This window comes from Macaca thibetana, chromosome 1 (genome assembly GCF_024542745.1).
Source record: "Macaca thibetana thibetana isolate TM-01 chromosome 1, ASM2454274v1, whole genome shotgun sequence".
NCBI lineage: Eukaryota > Metazoa > Chordata > Mammalia > Primates > Cercopithecidae > Macaca > Macaca thibetana.
This window is the reverse complement of record NC_065578.1, coordinates 128,782,670-128,801,881: the sequence shown is the minus strand read 5'-3', so window position 1 is coordinate 128,801,881 and position 19,212 is coordinate 128,782,670. Positions and strand designations below refer to the sequence as shown.

Here is a 19,212-nt window from a genome sequence, read left to right as displayed (position 1 = left end):
GGCAACCATAGGGGCCCTGGCCTGAGGGCAGAGTTTACACCAACCTGCAGCCACTCTACTTTGGGGCTTCTTGTTACACGAGGTAATATATTTCTCTTATTGTTGAAGCCTGATTTTCTTTCCTTTGTTTTTCTTGGAGCAGTCTCGCTCTGTCGCCCAGGCTGGAGTGCAGTGGCGTGATCTTGGCTCATTGCAAATTCCGCCTCCTGGGTTCAAGCGATTCTCCAGCCTCAGCCTCCCAAGTAGCTGGGATTACAGGTGCCCGCCACCACGCCTGGCTAATTTTTGTATTTTGAGTACAGACAGGGTTTTGCCATGTTGGCCAGGCTGGTCTCGAACTCCTGACCTCAGGTGATCCACCCGCCTCGGCCTCCCAAAGTCCTAAGATTACAAGTGTGAGCCAGTGCCCAGCCTGAAGCCTGATTTTCTACTTTTCTTTTTGAGACAGGATCTCATTCCATCACCCAGGCTGGAGTGCAGTGACATAATCCGAGCTCACTGCAACCTCCAACTCCAACTCCTGGGCTCAAGGGATCCTCTTGCCTCAGCATCCTGAGTAGCTAGGACTACAGGTGTCACCATCATGACCAGCTAATTCTTTTATTTTTATATTTTTGTAGAGTTGGGGTCTCACTGTGTTGCCCAGACTGGTCTCAAAAAACTGCTGGGCTCAAGTAATCCTCCTGCCTCAGCCCCGAAAAGTGCTGGAAGTCTAGGGGTGAGCCATCATTCCCAGCCAAGCCTGATTTTAAATCAGGTCTCTGCCACTAGCAGCTGAGAGCTCCTCACTGCTCAATCCTTTGCAGCTGGAAGTATCAAACGGTATCCAGTATATTCCCAATGGCTTATTCCTCTTGGACAGAGAAACTCAAGTTAAATGAACTCTTTTGGCTGTTTTTCTCCCTCCCCCTTGTTTCCTCCCTCTCCCTTGCCTGTGTCTCTCTGTCCACTCTCTCAGGCCCTTCCCCTTCAACAAATATTCACTGAGTGTCTGCTATATGCTGATCGCCCACCAGGAACTGGGTATCGGGGTGGATAAGACTGACACGGCCCTCCCAGAGCTTCCAGTAGAGAAGGAGAGATGGCAGAAATGCGGAAACTCACATGCAAGTGATAATCATCTCTTGTGGAGAATGTTTTAAAAGAAAAAGGCCAGAGTTATAGGGCTAACAGTGTATTATAAGGACCTTCTTTAAATTGGGAGCGGGTGTGGTCGGATGAAGCAGTGTTCGAGTGACTTGCAGAAAGCACCTGAGCCAAGGAAGATCTTCAAATACACAAAAGCTCACACTGATGCTGTACTATAGGTCAGGATGCTCCTCGGCTGTGAGGATCAGGCTGGCGGGTCACTGGGTAAACAGGGCATTTTAGGGCCCTGATGCCCAATGCAAAGCCCCACCCCCAGCCAGGGAGTCACTGCTGGGTCCTCCCTTTCTCATAGCTCTTTAAGCCTCCTCACCAAACCCGCCCCCAAACAATGTTTTTGGAAACAGGTGAAGACTACAAGCAGTGCTGTACTGGAGCCAGCTCACAGTGGCCTGCAAAAGAGAACTGCCAAATTTTCAGGAACTCTGGGCCAAGTGTCAAACACAGCCATTATTAAGAATTAAATTACATTAACTAACAATAAATTAACTTTAAAAACAAAGGTCCTAGGCGCAGTGGCTCATGCCTGTAATCCCAGCACTTTGGGAGGCAGAGACCAGTGGATCGCCTGAGGTTGGGAGTTTGAGACCAGCCTGACCAACATGGAGAAACCCCGTCTCTACTAAAAAATACAAAAAATTAGCCAGGTGTGGTGATGCACGCCTGTAATCCCAGCTACTCGGGAGGCTCAGGCAGGAGAATTGCTTGAACCCAGGAGGTAGAGGTTGCGGTGAGCCGAGATCACGCCATTGCACTGCAGCCTGGCAACAAGAGCGACACTCCGTCTCAAAAAACAAAACAAAACAAAGGTCCTAAAGACTCCAAACATACCACTTCCTAATCATTCTACCACCTTTTACTCTGCTCTTGAGGTAATTCGTATATATTGCTTCTGTCCGTGGAAATACTGGATCAAGGTATGCTGCTGCCCAGCTCTTCTCAACTCTGTGTATAGTGATGCCATGTTGGTAGCTTAGGAGTATCTACACCTTGGAAACTGGCAAACACTGCAAACAGGGGCTCTCTTTTCAGAGAGCTGGTTGTAAGCAACTACCAGTACACTTCTGGGTTACAGTGGCAGTCTCTCACCTTTTCAGTGGTACACATTCCATGTGAGTACACTTTGGAAGCTAAGCTTACGTACCTAAAAAACAATACTATAGGCCGGGCACAGTGGCTCACGCCTGTAATCCTAGCACTTTCGGAGGCCAAGGTGGGCGAATCATGAGGTCAGGAGAGGGAGACCATCCTGGCTAACACGGTGAAACTTCATCTCTACTAAAAATACAAAAAATTAGCTGGGCGTGGTGGCACATGCCTGTAATCCCAGCTACTCGGGAGGCTGAGGCAGGAGAATCACTTGAACCTGGGAGGCGGAGGTTGCAGTGAGCCGAGATTGTGCCACTGCACTCCAGCCTGGGCGACAGAGCAAGACTCCGTCTCAAAAAACAAAACAAAAACAAAAACAATACTGTACACAGAATAGATGATGGGCATTCCTTCAACCCTCAGCAGACTCCCAGACATCTTGTCTTGCAGCTGGCCTGACTAGCCACGCAGTCTGTGGCTACCAGAAGGAACGCGGAGGAACACACGATGCCTGACCAAGCAGGGCTGGAATTGAAACCGGGTAATTGTGGCTTAAAACAGGTTTGGCTTAGACATGGGAGATCCTGTTCCTCCACCCAACTTACTTAGCAGGCGGAGGGTCTGAGCTGGACGCATCTCTCTTCAGCTCAGGCAGCTGACAGCGGATAGGGCCCAGGGCAGGGGTGAAGCAAACTGACCACCAGTGCTGCCTGTGACTTGTTCTGAGTTCTCCTTTATGGTATGATAATTCAGTGAAAGTGAAGGACCACAGAAACACACACACTCATACACAGATGCAAGATGAAATATACGCTAACAGGACAATGTGGCTTAACCAAGGAGGAAGGCAGCCAGATTGGTGCCAATGTCAGTGAGTACAGGCAGAAGGTGTTTTTCTTGAGAGCCAATGCAGAATTCGGAATGTTTTGAATGCCCTTGTGGATTTTCTGAAAAATATACTCAGGGAGAAGCAGGAAAGTGACACATTAAAAAAAAAAAAATTTGCTGGGTGCGGTGGCTCACGCCTGTAATTCCAGCATTTTGGGAGGCGGAGGTGAGCAGATCACCTGAGGTCAGGAGTTCGAGACCAGCCTGACCAACATGATGAAACCCTATCTTTACTAAAAATACAAAATTAGCTGGGCGTGGTAGTGCATGTCTGTAATCCCAGCTACTTAGGAGGCTGAGACAGGAGAATCACTTGAACCCGGGAGGCAGAGGTTGCAGTGAGCTGAGATCATGCCATTGCACCCTAGTCTGGGCAACAAGAGCGAAACTCCGTTTCAGAAAAAAAAAAAAAAAAAAAGGTCAGGTGCAGTGGCTCATGCCTGTAATCCCAGCATTTTGTGAGGCTGAGGCAGGAGGATCACTTGAGTCCAGGAGTTGGAGACCAGCCTGGGCAACATAGCAAGACCCTGTCTCAATAAAAAAAAATTTAAGGCCGGGCGCAGTGGCTCATGCCTGTTATTCCAGCACTTTGGGAGGCTGAGGCAGGGGGATCACCTGAGGTCGGGAGTTCGAGACCAGCTAACCAACATAGAGAAACCCCATCTCTACTAAAAATACAAAAAAATGAGCCAGGCATGGTAGTAGGCACCTGTAATCCCAGCTACTCAGGAGACTGAGCCGAAATCATGCCACTGCACTCCAGCCTGGGCGACAGAGCAAGATGGTCTCAAAATAAAATAAAAATAAAATAAAATAAAATAAAATATAAAATAAAATAAATTTAAAAGAAGTTTTAAATCTCGGCTCACTGCAACCTCCGCCTCCCAGGTTCAAGCAATTCTCGTGGCTCAGCTTCCCAAGTAGCTGGGATTACAGGTGCCTACCACCACACCCAGCTAATTTTTGTATTTTTAGTAAAGACAGGGTTTCACCATGTTGGCCAGGCTGGTCTTGAACTCCCAATCTCAGGTGATCCACCCACCTCGGCTTCCCAAAGTGCTGGGATTACAGGCGTAAGCCATTGAGCCTGGCCAAAAAATTTTTTTTAATTCTTGACTATTTGCCCCAAGTGTCAAATTTTATCTTCTTACGCAAATGTTAATATCCTTGTGGACAGGGATGCCTTCTGCAATGCTGCTGGGATCTCCAGGGTGCCCACAACCATGTTAGATGCACAGCAGCATGTAAGACACTCTAGACTGGGTGACTGGGGCTAAGGTAAGGCCTGGGCTGCCTACCCTGGACCCCAGGATCCCAGGACCTGAAAAGCTTGGGAAGAGGAGTCCTCCTTCAGGAGCCTCCTTTGCAACCTCTGTGTCCAGGCTCCTCTTCACCCCATGATGGGACGGTCTCTTGGCCCTGGCATCCAAGAGTACATAAGAGGTCGCGCCTAGTACCCAGTGCATACTGGGTAACTTTATCGGCTCTCTGGACAGATTGCCTGTCATTTTCCCTGGGTTCAAATCCTATCCCTACCACTCATCAGCTAGTGACCTCGGACAACTTCTTTACCTCTGTAAGCCTCATTTCCTCCTCTGTCAAATGGGGATAATAACTATCTAGGTCTCACAAAATTACTGTGCAGATTAAGTGAGGTAAAATATACAAAGTCCTCAGTATGGTGCCCAGCACATTGAAATGCTTCATGTTAGCTACAATTATTCTCACTAATCTCACAATAACAGTCCTCACTGCCCTTCAGAAGTACCGAAGTCAGTAACTTGGCTTCCCAGAGATGGGAAGTCTCCTCCCCGGTGGAAGGCAGGTGCTAGTGAATGAGGCTTGTGTGCAATTGCTTGTGCAGAAACCAACCCAGCAGGGGTACGAACCAGCTGTCAGGATTTGTCCCCACCAGACAGAAAAGGCCAAATTGTGGCCCCAAAAAGGCTAAATTTATCAGAAATGAAAGTAACTTTTAAAAACCACATTTACTGAGTTTCAAAACTGAGATGACGATATTAACTGATTTTAACCTGTTATTTTTTCTCGGGAGGCCAAGGCAGGAGGATCACTTGAGCCAAGGAGTTCGACATCAGCCTGGGCAACGTAATGAGACCCTGTCTCCACAAAAAAATTTTTTAAATAAAAATAAAAAAATTAGCTGGGCACAGTGGCTCATGCCTGTGATCCCAGTGCTTTGGGAGGCCGAAGTTGGGGGGGATCACTTGAGGTCAGGAGCTCCAGACCAGCCTGGCCAACATGGTGAAACCCCATCCCTACTAAAAATACAAAAATTAACCAGGTGTGGTGGTACATGCCTGTAATCTCAGCTACTTGGGAGGCTGAGGCAGAAGAATCGCTTGAACTCGGGAGGTAGAGATTGCAGTGAGCAGAGATTATGCTGCTGCACTCCAGCCTGGGCGACAGAGTGAGACCTCACCTCAAAAAAATAACAAATAAATATTTAAAATATTTATTTAAAAAATATTTAAATACATTTGACTTCAAAATAAGCACAGAATCAGGCTCTGGTCATTTGTCAATCTGTTGGTTTACATACGCAGATAAATTGTGCAGGACAGCATGGAAAGACAAAAGAGGGTAACACAATATCACGGTGTACACAGTGCTAAGAGAGCCAAAAAAGGAGCCAGGACTTGCCTTCTTTCCCTGTGGTAACCGCCCAACGGAAGGCCTGTTTCACAGGTTGTCCACCAGAGGGCAGGTGGGGACCAGCACTTCCGTCCCAATGAAGGAGTGGAGAGTGGGGAAGGCTGAGAACAAAACCAAATAGAAGCTGGGGACGCAAAGGCAGAATGGTACAATGGACTTTGCAGACTCAGTGGGGGGTGGGGGTGAGGGATAAAAGACTACACATTGGGTACAGTGTACACTGCTCGGGTGATGGGTGCATCAAAATCTCAGAAATCACCACTAAAGAACTTATCCAATGTAACCAACCACCACTCGTTCCCCAAAAAACTATTGAAATTTAAGAAATTAAAAGGCCGGGCACGGTGGCTCACGCCTGTAATCCCAGCACTTTGGGAGGCCGAGGCGGGCGGATCACAAGGTCAGGAGATCGAGACCACGGTGAAACCCCGTCTCTACTAAAAATACAAAAAATTAGCCGGGCACGGTGGCAGGCGCCTGTAGTCCCAGCTACTCAGGAGGCTGAGGCAGGAGAATGGCGTGAACCCGGGAGGCAGAGCTTGCAGTGAGCCAAGATCGCGCCACTGCACTCTAGCCTGAGCGACAGAGTAAGACTCCGTCTCAAAAAAAAAAAAAAAAAAAAAAAGCTGAGGACTGGAGTGACAGGAATTCTTGCTCTTCATCCCCTATTCACTATACAGCTGTCCATTTCATTAAGAAATGTTTCTCATCTGGGCGTGGTGGCTCATGCCTGTAATCTCAGTACTTTGGGAGGCTGAGGTGGGCAGATCACCTGAGGTCAGGAGTTCGAGACCAGCCTGGCCAACATGGCAAAACCCCATCCCTACTAAAAATACAAAAATTAGCAGGGCGCGGTGGCAGGCGCCTGTAATCCCAGCTACTCGGGAGGCTGAGGCAGGAGAATCGCTTTAACCTAGGAGGCGGAGGTTGCAGGGAGCCAAGATCGCACCACTGCACTCCAGCCTGGGCAACAGAGTGAGACTTTCACTCAAAAAGGGAAAAAAAAAAATTCTCCATTCAGTCTTTTTCTCTCTCCACTTTCTGGTCCTGTGTACACTGGGAAGCCCCAGGACTGAGAAAGGGAGAGGAGGAAAGAAGAAAGGGATAAATGTTTCTTAATGAAAATAAGAGGAAAGTCTCCAGGCCAGTGATTCAAGATGAATGGTTGTATTAAAAGGTTATCCTTTAAAAATTAGTCTTCTGACAGATACAAAGTTACAATTAGATAGGAGGAATAGGTTCTGGTGTTGTACAGTAGAGTGACTACGGTTAACAGTAAAATATTGCATATTACCAAATAGCTAGAAGAGAGGCTTTTGAAGGTTCTCACCACAAGAAATGATAAATCCATGAGATTACATGCTAATTACCCTGATTGGATCATTATATAACATAGATATGTACCCTATAAATATGTACAATTACAATGGGTCAATTAAAAATACTTAAAATCAACCCTAATTATATTTTTACGTTATTTGGTCTCTTGGACTAACTTAACCTTTCATTGTTTAGCTTCTTCCTTTGAAAACTGCTGGAAAACTTCAAAAACCTGAAATTGGGATACTTTCCTGAGAAAGATGGAAAAAACTTTGTGGTTTGATAAATATTAGCATGAAAATAAAAAATACCAGCAGGATAATTGTATTCATTTAATAGACACTTACTGAGCACCGACCAGGTACCAGGCCAAGCTTCGTGGTACAAACCCAAAGACGAGACAGTACAATTCCTGCTGTCAAAGGGACTGCTGATCAGCCTTCAGGAAAATGAGTATGAAAGAGCATGGGGTCTTAGCAGGGGCTCGGGAAAGGCTCCCTAGAGGAAGCAATGTCAGAGAGAGAAGCAGGAGCTGGCCACGGGACAGGAGAAGAGCAGCATGGAGTAAGCTCAGGGAGTGTAGCTGAAGGGCGGGGTGTGTGTGTGTGTGTGTGCATGAGCACCTATGTGCATGTGTGTGAAGATGCAGTAATAACAGGAAACTGAGAACTTATTAGTGCCAGGCCCTGTTCTATGCACTCTACATAACTCATTGAATCCTTACTATGAATGACCCTATGAGGGGGGATTCTATTATCATCACCCTCATTTTTCAGATGAGGAAGTTGAGGCAGAGAGAAGCTTGCCCAGGGTCACACAACCAGCATATGATGGAGCCAGTTAGGACTCAATCCAGGCCATATGGCCATGTTGGCTTCCACGCAGGGCCAAAGAGTCTGGAGTGTGGATGTATCATGACCGGAGGAGCTAGAAAAGGGACTGAAGTAGAGATGTGATATGAACAGATCTATACCTTAGGATGTGCACTCAGCTGCTGTGTGAGGGTGGATTCAGGAAGCACAGCTGAGACAACGGCAGCCCGGAGCAAGACAGAAACAGTGGGGACAGAAAGAGGTGGATGGTCTGGAAATATACGGAGGGAAAGTATGAGCATGCCAGGCCTGGAGCCACACACCACAGTTTGATGACTCATGTCCACCCTTCAGAAACAAATCACCACCAGTAGCAGGCATCACCGGCACATTCAAAGAGGGTGAGATATTTCCAGGGCATTTATAGTCAGAACAGTATATATATTAAACCACTCTTTTTCCTGTGACAAACTATTTCCTATAAACACCAACAGTCTTTGGCACTAGTTTAAAACTCTGAGTTCATTACAAATGCAATTCGCTTTCTTTTCTTGGTCACTGCCAGACGTAGACTTTAAGTCACTTTATACATCTTACCCTGTGCGGCATATCCCAGGTCAGAAGACTGGACCACAAGGACATCTCTAAGTATGGCATCTAAGAACTCAAGAACTGTCGCCAGACATGGTGGCTCACGCCTGTAATCCCAGCACTTTGGGAGGCTGAGGCGGGCGGATCACCTGAGGTCAGGAGTTTGAGACCAGCCTGGCTAACGTGGTGAAACCCCGTCTCTACTAAAAATACCAAAATTAGCCTGGCATGGGGGCGGGTGCCTGTAATCCCAGCTAATCAGGAGGCTGAAGCAGGAGAATCACTTGAACCCAGGAGACGGAGGTTGCAGTGAGCAGAGATTGCACCACTGCACTCCAGCCTGGGTGACACAGTGGGACTCCGTCTCAAAAAAAAAAAAAAAAAAAAAGGCCAGGTGCAGCAGCTCACGCCTGTAATCCCAGAACTTTGGGAGGGCGAGGCAGGCGGATCACAAGGTCAGGAGTTAGAGACCAACCTGGCCAATATGGTGAAACCCCATCTCTAATAAAAATACAAAAATTAGCTGGGCGTGGCGGTGTGCGCCTGTAGTCCTAGCTACTCTGGAGGCTGAGGCAGGAGAATCGCTTGAACCCGGGAGACGGAGGTTGCAGTGAGCCAAGAGCGTGCCACTGCACTCCAGCCTGGGTGACACAGCGAGACTCCATCTCAAACAAAACAAAACAACTGTCAAACACCTCTTGCTCCCTTAGCCCCCACAAACCAACACATGCGGCACAGCTGCCAGGGTGCTGGAAGCACCTATAGCAGACCCAGCTTCTCTCTGAATAGTACTAACTGGTCCTCAATCTGAGCCCCACTAACGATGCCTCTAACCAACTGCCTCTCTTGGTGGGTCGTGGTTTGTAACAAAACACAAAAAGGAGCACCCCATCTGCTTGCTTTAGCTCAAGAGAAGAGTTTTCAGATGGCTCAGGAGGCCATGGGGACAGAAAAGAACCCTTCATTTCCAGAGACCTAGGCAGAGGTTACAAAGGGTAGGCTCCAACAGGGCCATGTTTCTCTGCTCTGAAGCCCGAGAGAGAACATACTGGGGAGTCTCTCCCTCGGCCAAGATAATGAAAGAAAGATAGCTTAAAGGAAGACAGCAGGGTGTGAATCCACGGGATCTGAAGCCCATCGTGGCCGATCATCTTTCAGTCTTTTCAGGTGCATCATATAATGCACCTTCTCACTCAAACTGACATTTATGTGGAAAATATGCTGAATTGTGGGGAAAATCTATTCGTTATCCTTTTGGATAACGAACACGTGAATAAACTCACATTAACCATGTTCAGACTCCTGTCCCAGGTGTAAGTACTTCATTCTTGGGACTGAGGACTTTAAAGGCTTTTAACTTAATGGCTTGGGACTGGAGAAAAGTCAAGTATTTGCATACATCTTAAAAGTCTGTATTTGGCTGGGAGCAGTGGCTCACGCCTGTAGTCCCAGAACTTTGGGAGGCTGTGGCGGGCGGATCACCTGAGGTCAAGAGTTTGAGACCAGCCTGACCAACATGGAGAAACCCCATCTCTACTGAAAATACAAAATTAGCCGGGTGTGGTGGTGCATGCCTGTAATCCTGGCTACTCGGGAGGCTGAGGCATGATAATCGCTTGAACCTGGGAGGTGGAGGTTGTGGTGAGCCGAGATCACGTCATTGCATTCCAGTCTGGGCAACGAGAGCAAAACTCATCTCAAAAAAAAAAAAAAAAAAAAATCTGTATTCATATATGACACTTACTGAGCCCTTTCTCTGTGGAAACTAGCTGAGAATAAGCTCCTATTTAATCAAATGAGGAGAAGGATGTTCTAGTGAGGAGAAGCAGCAGTGGGAAGACAAGATGACAGGGGTGAAGGCAGGGAGCAGTACTCAGTGCAGAAGAGCTTCCGTGCCCATGTGTGTGTCTGCACTGGCACTCAGGTGTGCATGCGCTGTACCCTCAGGGCCCTGACTTGGGGCTGGTGAGATGGGAAGGAATGGCCTTGCACGCCGTGCTAAGGAGCTGCATTAATTCTGGAAGCAACCCTGACCAAACAAACATTTTAAGCAGGAGAAGGGGATCAAATCTGAGCTGTAGACTGGAGGGAGGGCACAAGACTGAAGCTGGAGGGCCAGTTTGGAGGAAGGTGCAAGAGCCCAGTGAGAGACAGTCACGGCCTGAATTCAGAAAGTGTCAGCAAGGATGGAAAGGAGGAGTCGGAGGCTAGAGAGGCTGGAGCCAACAGGGGTGGGCAGCTGAATGGAAGTGAAAGTGATGGATGTGCCAACGAGGACTCTCAAATCTTTAGCCTAGAGAATGGATAGTGGTGATTCCTTCAACCAAATCAGGGATCACAGGAAGGGAAGAGGTGGAAAAGAAATCCTGTTCCCATGCTGAGGTGATGATTCTGTGGGACACCAAGTGAAGATTTGTAGTAGTAGACTATTGGAGATAGAGGTCTGAAACTCAGGGGAGATATTGCTTGGGATTCTCCATTTATCTAAAACTATGTACTGAATGTCTCCTGTATGCCAGGCACCGTGATGAGTAAAGAATAGAGAATGATGAACAAGACAGACGAGATTCTGCCCTCAAGGACTTTAGGTTTTATGTAGGGGAGACTGACCGCAAATAAGTAAACAAGCAGACAACAGAACAGCAGACTGCAATATGTGCCATGAAGGAATAAATAACTGGTGTCTATCATGACAAATAACCAGGGGAGCAAGGTGGCCTTACAGAGGTCAGGGAAGAGATGGACGAAGACCATTCTTGGCAGAGCAAACAGCAAGTACAGATGCCAAGGCAGGAAAGCACTTGAAGTTCCAGGCAATGAGGAGGTCAGTATGGCTGAGTATGAGTGCAGCGGGGCACAAGAGGTAGGCAGGGCCTGGAAGCCCTGGTGAGGAGCAATGGACAGTCACCAAAGGCTTTCAGTAGCAGCGAGACATCAGATGGGAGAGGCGGGTGAAAGTAAGGAGAGGGCAACGTTCACATGTTTAAAGGACAGGAGAAGAGGAGCCTGGGAAGGAGCAGCTAGTCAGGTAAAGGGGCAGAGAATGATGTCAGAAGCCAAGGGAGAAATCTGAAGAACAGAGGAGTGGCTGACAATGTCAAAGGCTACAAGGAAAGCAAGTATGTTAATATTTTAAAAATACATATCCAGCTGGGCACGGTGGCTCACGCCTGTAATCCCAGCACTTTGGGAGGCTGAGGCAGGTGGATCACCTGACGTTAGGAGTTCAAGATCAGCCTGGCTAACACGGTGAAACCCCATCTCTACTAAAAATACAAAAATTAGCTGGGCGTGGTAGTGGGCACCTATAATCCCAGCTACTCAGGAGGCTGAGGAGAATCGTTTGAACCCAGGAGATGGAGGTTGCCGTGAGCCGAGATCACGCCACTGCACTCCAGTCTGAGCAACAAGAGTGAAACTCCGTCTGAAAAAAAATAAAATATACACACACACACACACACGCACACATATATATGTACATATCTCCAAAGTATTTAGCAACAAAGAGGTGATTAATAACGCTGAAAGGGGTAGTTGTAAAGGAAGGGTGGCGGAAAGCCCCATGATGAGGAAAACTTGGAGACAGGCCGGGCGCAGTGGTTCACACCTGTAACATCAGCCCTTTAGGAGGCTGAGGCGGGAGGATTGGGCAGTTGGATCCTAGAAGTTGGAGACCAGCCTGGGCAATGCAGTAAGACCCCATTTATACAAAAAAATTAAAACAAAAATATTAAAAAATTAGCCAGGTGAGGTGGTGCATGCCTGTAGTCTCAGCTACTCAGGAGGCTGAGGCAGGAGGATCACTTGCACCCAGGAGTTCAAGACCAGCATGGGCAACATTTCAAAACCCCATTTCTACAAAAAATACAAAAATTAGCTGGGTGTGGTACTGTGTTCCTACAGTCCCAGCTACTCGGGAGGCTGAGGTGGAAGGATCACCTGAGTCGGGGAGGCGGAGGTTGCAGTGAGCTGTGATAGTGCCACTGCACTCCGGTCTGGGCGACAGAGCATGACCCAGTCTCAAAAGAGAAAAATAAAATTAGCTGAGTGTGGTGATACACACGTGCAGTCCCAGCTACTTGGGAGGCTATGCTGGGAGGATCACTTGAGCCCAGGAGGTTTAGACTACGGTGAGCCATGATTGTGCCACTGTACTCCAAACTGGGCAACAGAGCAAAACCCTGTCTCTAAATAAATAAAGAGAAAAGATGGGACTTGCTGGACCAAACATAAGGTTTCCTACAAGGGCCTGGTTTTAAGAACCCACATGCGCTGGCAGAGACAGGCAGATTGGTGGGGCAGGAGAAAGACTCAGGGACATAGTGGGCCCAGAGCTGGCCATTTGGTAAGGTGGCTCCATCAAGCAATGGAGATGAGCTGTGTAGTTGATGGTATTTGGGAAAGTTAGAAAAATAAGGCTGGCTTGAGATGATCACTTTATACCTTAATCCAGCCAGAAGAAAGATTTAAAGAGTGAAACGATGAAACAGCTAACAGAAGAAAACACTGGAGATTATCTTTGTGACCTAGATGTAGGCACAGTCTTCATAAAAAAGACCCCAAGGGTCAGGCATGGTGGCTCACGCCTGTAATCCCAGCACTTTGGGAGGCTGAGGCGTGCAGATCACCTGAGGTCAGGAGTTTGAGACCAGCCTGGCCAAAATGGTGAAACCTCGGTCTCTACTAAAAATATAAAAATTAGCCAGGCATGGTGGTAGGCACCTGTAGTCCCAGCTACTTGGGAGGCTGAGGCATGATAATTGTTTGAACCTGGTAGGAGAAGGCTACAGTGAGCCAAGATCACACCACTGCACTCCAGCCTGGGTGACAGAGCGAGACTCCGTTTCAAAAAATAATAATAAAAATAAAAAAACAAACAAGACCCCAAAAGCACAAATCATAAGGTGAAAAAAAAATGAATGGAAGTAATTACATGAAAATTAGGATTAAAAAAATAAATGGATTAGGCAATATCTGGTTTTTGTTCTTGCTGTTGTTTTTTGAGATGGAGTCTCGCTCTGTCACCCAGGCTGGAATGCAGTGGCACAATCTCAGCTCACTGCAACCTCCGCCTCCCAGGGTCAAGCAATTCTCCTGCCTCAGCCTCCTGAGTAGCTGGGACTACAGACGCACGCCACCGCGCCCAGCTAATTTTTTTGTATTTTTAGTAGAGATGGGGTTTTACCATGTTGGCCAAGATGGTCTCAATCTCTTGACCTCGTGATCCACCCACCTCAGCCTCCCAAAGTGCTGGTGATTACAAGTGCGAGCCACCTTGCCTGGCCTATGTCTGGCATTTTTTAAATGGCTCTTTGAGTTAGTCAAGAGGCTGAGAAAAGGAGTCAGGAGGATCCATACAGCTCATAAAGGGTCTACAGGGATACCTGCATTTCTCTTCTGTGTCATCCTCTTAGGGGAAAATGGAAACAGTTAAAATGTGTGCTGCTTTTTATTTAATTGAAGACTTCTGTTCCTCAAAGGACACCATCAACAAAGTTATCACCCAATAGACAGATAAGATATCTCCTTCTATACTAGCAACTCTATCAAATCAACAAGATAAAAACTCCCATTTTTAAAAAGGTCTGAAAATCAAAGGCTGGAGGAAATGAGCAGGCAGTTCTCAGAAGAGGAAGCTGAAATGACTTAGTACATGAAGAAATGCCCAAACCTACCAGGAATCAGGGACACACAAATTAAAACAAGATACCCCTTTCACACTTGGCAGAATGACAAATATTAGAATGGTAAAAACCCAGTGATGGTGAGGAGGTGGGGGACAAGAACAGCTTTTCTGGAAAGTAATCTGATGGAACACAGGTAGGTATAAACTCTGGGATCTAGTGATCCCTCTCCCAGTTATATGTCTCAGAGAAATTCTAGCACTAGCTCCTGAGGAAATGTACAAGGATATTCACCCTGGAATAATTTATGGATGAGGAGCTGATAGGAAATGGGTAAGTGGTGGATGCATATCAAGGACTGACAGGCAGCACTAAGAAGCTATGAACCATGCGCACCTTTAGAACATGGTGGCCGGGCGCGGTGGCTCAAGCCTGTAATCCCAGCACTTTGGGAGGCCCAGACGGGCGGATCACGAGGTCAGGAGATCGAGACCATCCTGGCTAACACGGTGAAACCCCGTCTCTACTAAAAAATACAAAAAACTAGCCGGACGAGGTGGCGGGCACCTGTAGTCCCAGCTGCTCGGGAGGCTGAAGCAGGAGAATGGCGTGAACCCAGGAGGTGCAGCTTGCAGTGAGCTGAGATCCGGCCACCGCACTCCAGCCTGGGCGACAGAGCGAGACTCCGTCTCAAAAAATAAAAAAAAAATAAAATAGAACATGGTTAGATTTTTTTTTTTTGAGGTGGAGACTCGCTCTGTTGCCCAGGCTGGAGTGCAATGGTGCAATTTCAGCTCACTGCAACCTCCCCACCTCCCAGGTTAAGTGATTCTTCTGCCTCAGCCTCCCAAATAGCTGAGATTACTGGTGGGCGTCATGACACCTGGCTAATTTTTGTATTTTTAGTAGAGACGGGGTTTCACCATGTTGGCTAGGCTGGTCTCGAATTCCTGACCTCAAGTGATTCGCCCACCTCGGCCTCCCAAAGTGCTGGGATTACAAGCATGAGCCACCACGCCTGGCCTGACAAGGTTAGATCTTGAAAACAATGTTGTTGAGTAAAAAATGGCATATGTAGCACAATATCATTCATATAAATTTAAAACATAGACAAAAATATAACATATTTTGGCCAGGCGCGGTGGCTCAAGCCTGTAATCCCAGCACTTTGGGAGGCCGAGGCAGGCGGATCACGAGGTCAGGAGATCGAGACCATCCTGGCTGACACGGTGAAACCCCGTCTCTACTAAAAAATACAAAAAAAACTAGCCGGGCGAGGTGGCGGGCGCCTGTAGTCCCAGCTACTGGGGAGGCTGAGGCAGGAGAATTGTGTGAACCCGGGAGGCGGAGCCTGCAGTGAGCTGAGATCAGGCCACTGCACTCCAGCCTGGGCGGCAGAGCGAGACTCCGTCTCAAAAAAAAAAAAAAAAAAAAATATATATATATATATATATAAAAAACATATTTTACAAGCATACATCAAATGCCACTTCTTTACCCTCCTCCTCACCCTGACTCCTCTTCCCCATTGCTCTCTATTCCTTTAACTGATTTTATTTTATTTATTTTTTTGAGACAGAGTCTCACTCTGCTGCCCAGGCTAAAGTGCAATGGCACGATCTCGGCTCACTGCAACCTCCGCTTACCAGGTTCAAGCAATTCTCCTGCTTCAGCCTTCCAAGTAGCAGGGATTACAGGCATGCGCCACTAGGCCCGACTAATTTTTGTATTTGTAGTAGAGATGGGGTTTCACTATGTTGGCCAGGCTGGTCTCGCTTCTGACCTCAAGTAATCCACCCACCTCCGCCTCTCAAAGTGCTGGGATTACAGGTGTGAGCCACTGTGCCAGGCTCAATTTTATTTTTTTTTAATGGTACTAGAATGTCTACTCCATGAAGATTGGAACCTTGTCCATCTTGATCACTAACTTATCTCCAACAACTAGAACAAACCCTGGGACACTGTCAATGGTCAATAAATATTTGTGTTATAAATAAGTGGCCGAGGCAGGCAGATCACCTGAGGTCAGGAGTTCAAGACCAGCCTAGCCAACATGGCAAAACCCCATCTCTACTAAAAATATGAAAATTAGCTGGGCGTGGTGGTGCATGCCTGTAATCCCAGCCACTTGGGAGGCTGAGGCAGGAGAACTGCTTGAACCCGAGAGGCGGAGGTTGCAGTGAGCCGAGATCATGCCACCACACTCCAGCCTGAACAACAGGGCAAGACCCTGTCTCAAAAATAAATAAGTAAATAAATAAATAAATAAATGGGCCGGGCACTGTGGCTCATGCCTGTAATCCCAGCACTCTGGGAGGCTGAGGTGGGAGGATCACTTGAGCCTCAGAGTTTGAGACCAGCTTGAGCAACATAGCAAGACCTCATCTCTAAAAGAAATATAAATAAATAAATAAATAAATAAATAAATGGGGGACATATAACTAAGAGAAAGTGGGGGCTGTGAGGGGGAGACAAGGGCAAGAATGAGTAGGGAAAAATAAATACAACAAGGGAGGGACTGTGCCAGAATATATGATGATGACATGCCATGATTGGTTCATAAAAGTGATTACAAATTATTTTATCAAATTCATTATTATGGCAAACTAGGCCCTGCATGATAAAGCTGTCACCTGCCTCTCCAGCCTCATTTCATTTTACTCTGATCACTATGCTGTAGCCAAGGAGGTCTCTGCCAGTTCCTGGAATATCTGATCACCTCAGGGACTTTGCACAGGCTGTCCCCTTTGCCTATACACTCTTTCTGTAATTCTTCAAAAAGGTGGTTCTGGCTAGGTGTGGTGGCTCATGCCTGTAATCCCAGCACTTTGGGAGGCAGACGTGAGTGGATCGCTTGAGCTCAGGAGTTTGAGACCAGCCTGGCCAACATGGTGAAACCCTGTGTCTGCTAAAAATACAAAAATTAGCTGGCCGTGGTAGCAGGCACTGGGAGGCTGAGGGAGGAGAATCACTTGAACCGGGAGGTGGAGGCTGCAGTGAGCTGAGATGGAGCCACTGCACTCCAGCCTGGGCAACAGAGCTAGACGCTGCCTCAAAATAACAATAATAATAATAATTATTATTATTATTATTTGGTTCTTTCTCATCCTTCAAGATTCAGCTGAAATGTCACTTCTCAGAATGGGCGTCCCAACCAAACTATCTAGTGGTATCATTACCTGTTCACATCTTTTTTTTTTTTCTTTTTTAGAGGCATGGTCTTGCAATGTCACCTAGGCTGGAGTGCAATGGGGCTATTATTACTCACTGAAGCCTCAAACTTCCAGGGTCAAATGATCCTCTTGCCTCAGCCTCCCAAAGCACTGGGATTACAGGCATGAGTCACTATGCCTGGCCTTATCATCTTACCAGGCTATGCGATGATGTTGTTGGTGTCTCCACCCATTGAATGCAAGCTCCAAAAAGACAAGAGGCCTTGTCTGCCTCATGGTATCCCCAGCACCTGACACAGAAAAGGCACTCAAATATTTGATGAGTCATGAGTGAAAAGAGAGATCATTAATTATGTGTAGGAAAGGTAAAGTGCTGAACCCAGGAGGAATGGACTGGGAATAAATGAGAGTCCTGATGAAGCCAAAGACCAGAGAAGTGGGGACAGAGAGGGCTAGAGGAGGAGAGGCTGTGGTCAGGGCCCCGAACTCCCAGGAGCGTTTCAACCCTGATGTGCAGGGATGGTGGGATCATGGGCAAAACTCTTGAATCATATACACTGTATAAAAGTCAGGGCCGGGCGCAGTGGCTCACGCCTGTAATCCTGGTACTTTGGGAGGCCAAGGCGGGTGGATCACAAGGTCAGGAGTTCGAGACCAGCCTGGCCAACATGGTGAAACTCTGTCTCTACCAGTAAAGATACAAAAACTTGGCAGGGCGTGGTCGTGGGCGCCTGTAATCCCAGCTACTTGGGAAGCTGAGGCAGGGGAATAATTTGAACCCGGGAGGCGGAGGTTGCAATGAGCCGAGATCGCACCATTGCACTCCAGGCTGGGCGACAGGGCGAGACTCCGTCTCAAAAAATAAAAATAAAAATAAATAAAATAAAAATCGAGACAGGAAAAATGTTTCTTTTCATGTTAACACATTTAGTCCTGGCAATCTCCCAGTGAAGAAGATATTCTCATAATAGCTAACTAATATTTCTATGTGGCAGGTCTTGTCCTAGGCGCCTTAGGTGTATTTACTCATATCAAAACGACCCTATGAGAAAGGTACTATTGTTGCCATTTGACTGATAAGGAGCCGAAGTGGGACAGGGGGCTTACGTCTTGCTCACATAGTGGTGGGCCGCGACTTAAACCCTGATCTGTAGACGGGCGCGGTAGCCCGAGCCTGTAGTCCCGGCTACTTGGGAAGCTGTGGCGGGAAGATCGCTTGAGCCCAGGAGTTCGAGACTGCAGTGATCACGCCACTGCACTCCAGCCTGGGCGACAGCGCAAGGCCCTATCTCAAAGATTAAAAAAAAAACAAACCCTGCTCTAATTTGCAATAGCTCTATCTTTCCTCCCAGCCATCTGAAGTTTTAGTGAAAACGGGGCTTCCTGGAGGAAGGAGTAGCTAGCTATCCCGGTCCGCTACAGATTATCAGTGCGTGAATACCCTGACTCCTTCGGCTCAGAATTTGACTGGGTCGCCTGGTCCGACTGCCCCGCCCCCGCCCCCGCCCCGCCCCCGCCCCGCCCCCGCCCTGGGCCTACGTGACAGCGCGCCGGCCTGCGGCCGTCCTGATCTCGCGGGATTTGAGCTTCCGTGCGGACAAACCCTCCCACCGCGGCTCCCTCCGCTTTACCTGCCGGCGGCGACCAGCTTCTGAAGAAAAGTGTCCACCATGGTGTCGAGGAGCTTCACCCTCGAAATGGTAGTGCCGGGTGGCACAGACTGTGGAGACGACCCCTCATGCCTTTTTTCCTCACAGCCGCCGCCTAGATTGGCGCTACTTGCTTCGGCCATGTTGAAGTTGAACCGCCAAATCTAACTGGCCCGGCCTCCCCGCCCGCCGGAGCTCCCGATTGGCCGCTCCCGCGACGGGCGCCTCCGATTGGAAGCGGTAGAAC

The 19,212-nt window shown here is 47.8% G+C and overlaps 1 protein-coding gene across 2 annotated transcripts in view; it reads right to left on the bottom strand.

Annotated features, from left to right (window-relative positions):
• PMF1 (polyamine modulated factor 1) overlaps positions 1 to 19,119 on the bottom strand; it is a 29,569-nt gene extending 10,450 nt beyond the window's left edge. For both annotated transcript variants that reach the window (XM_050756697.1, XM_050756708.1), the window contains exon 1: positions 18,948 to 19,119. In XM_050756697.1, coding sequence (XP_050612654.1) covers positions 18,948 to 19,108 — 161 coding nt within the window. In that variant the 5' untranslated portion in view covers positions 19,109 to 19,119. The remainder of the gene's footprint in view (positions 1 to 18,947) is intronic.
• Between the last annotated feature and the right edge of the window lie 93 nt (positions 19,120 to 19,212).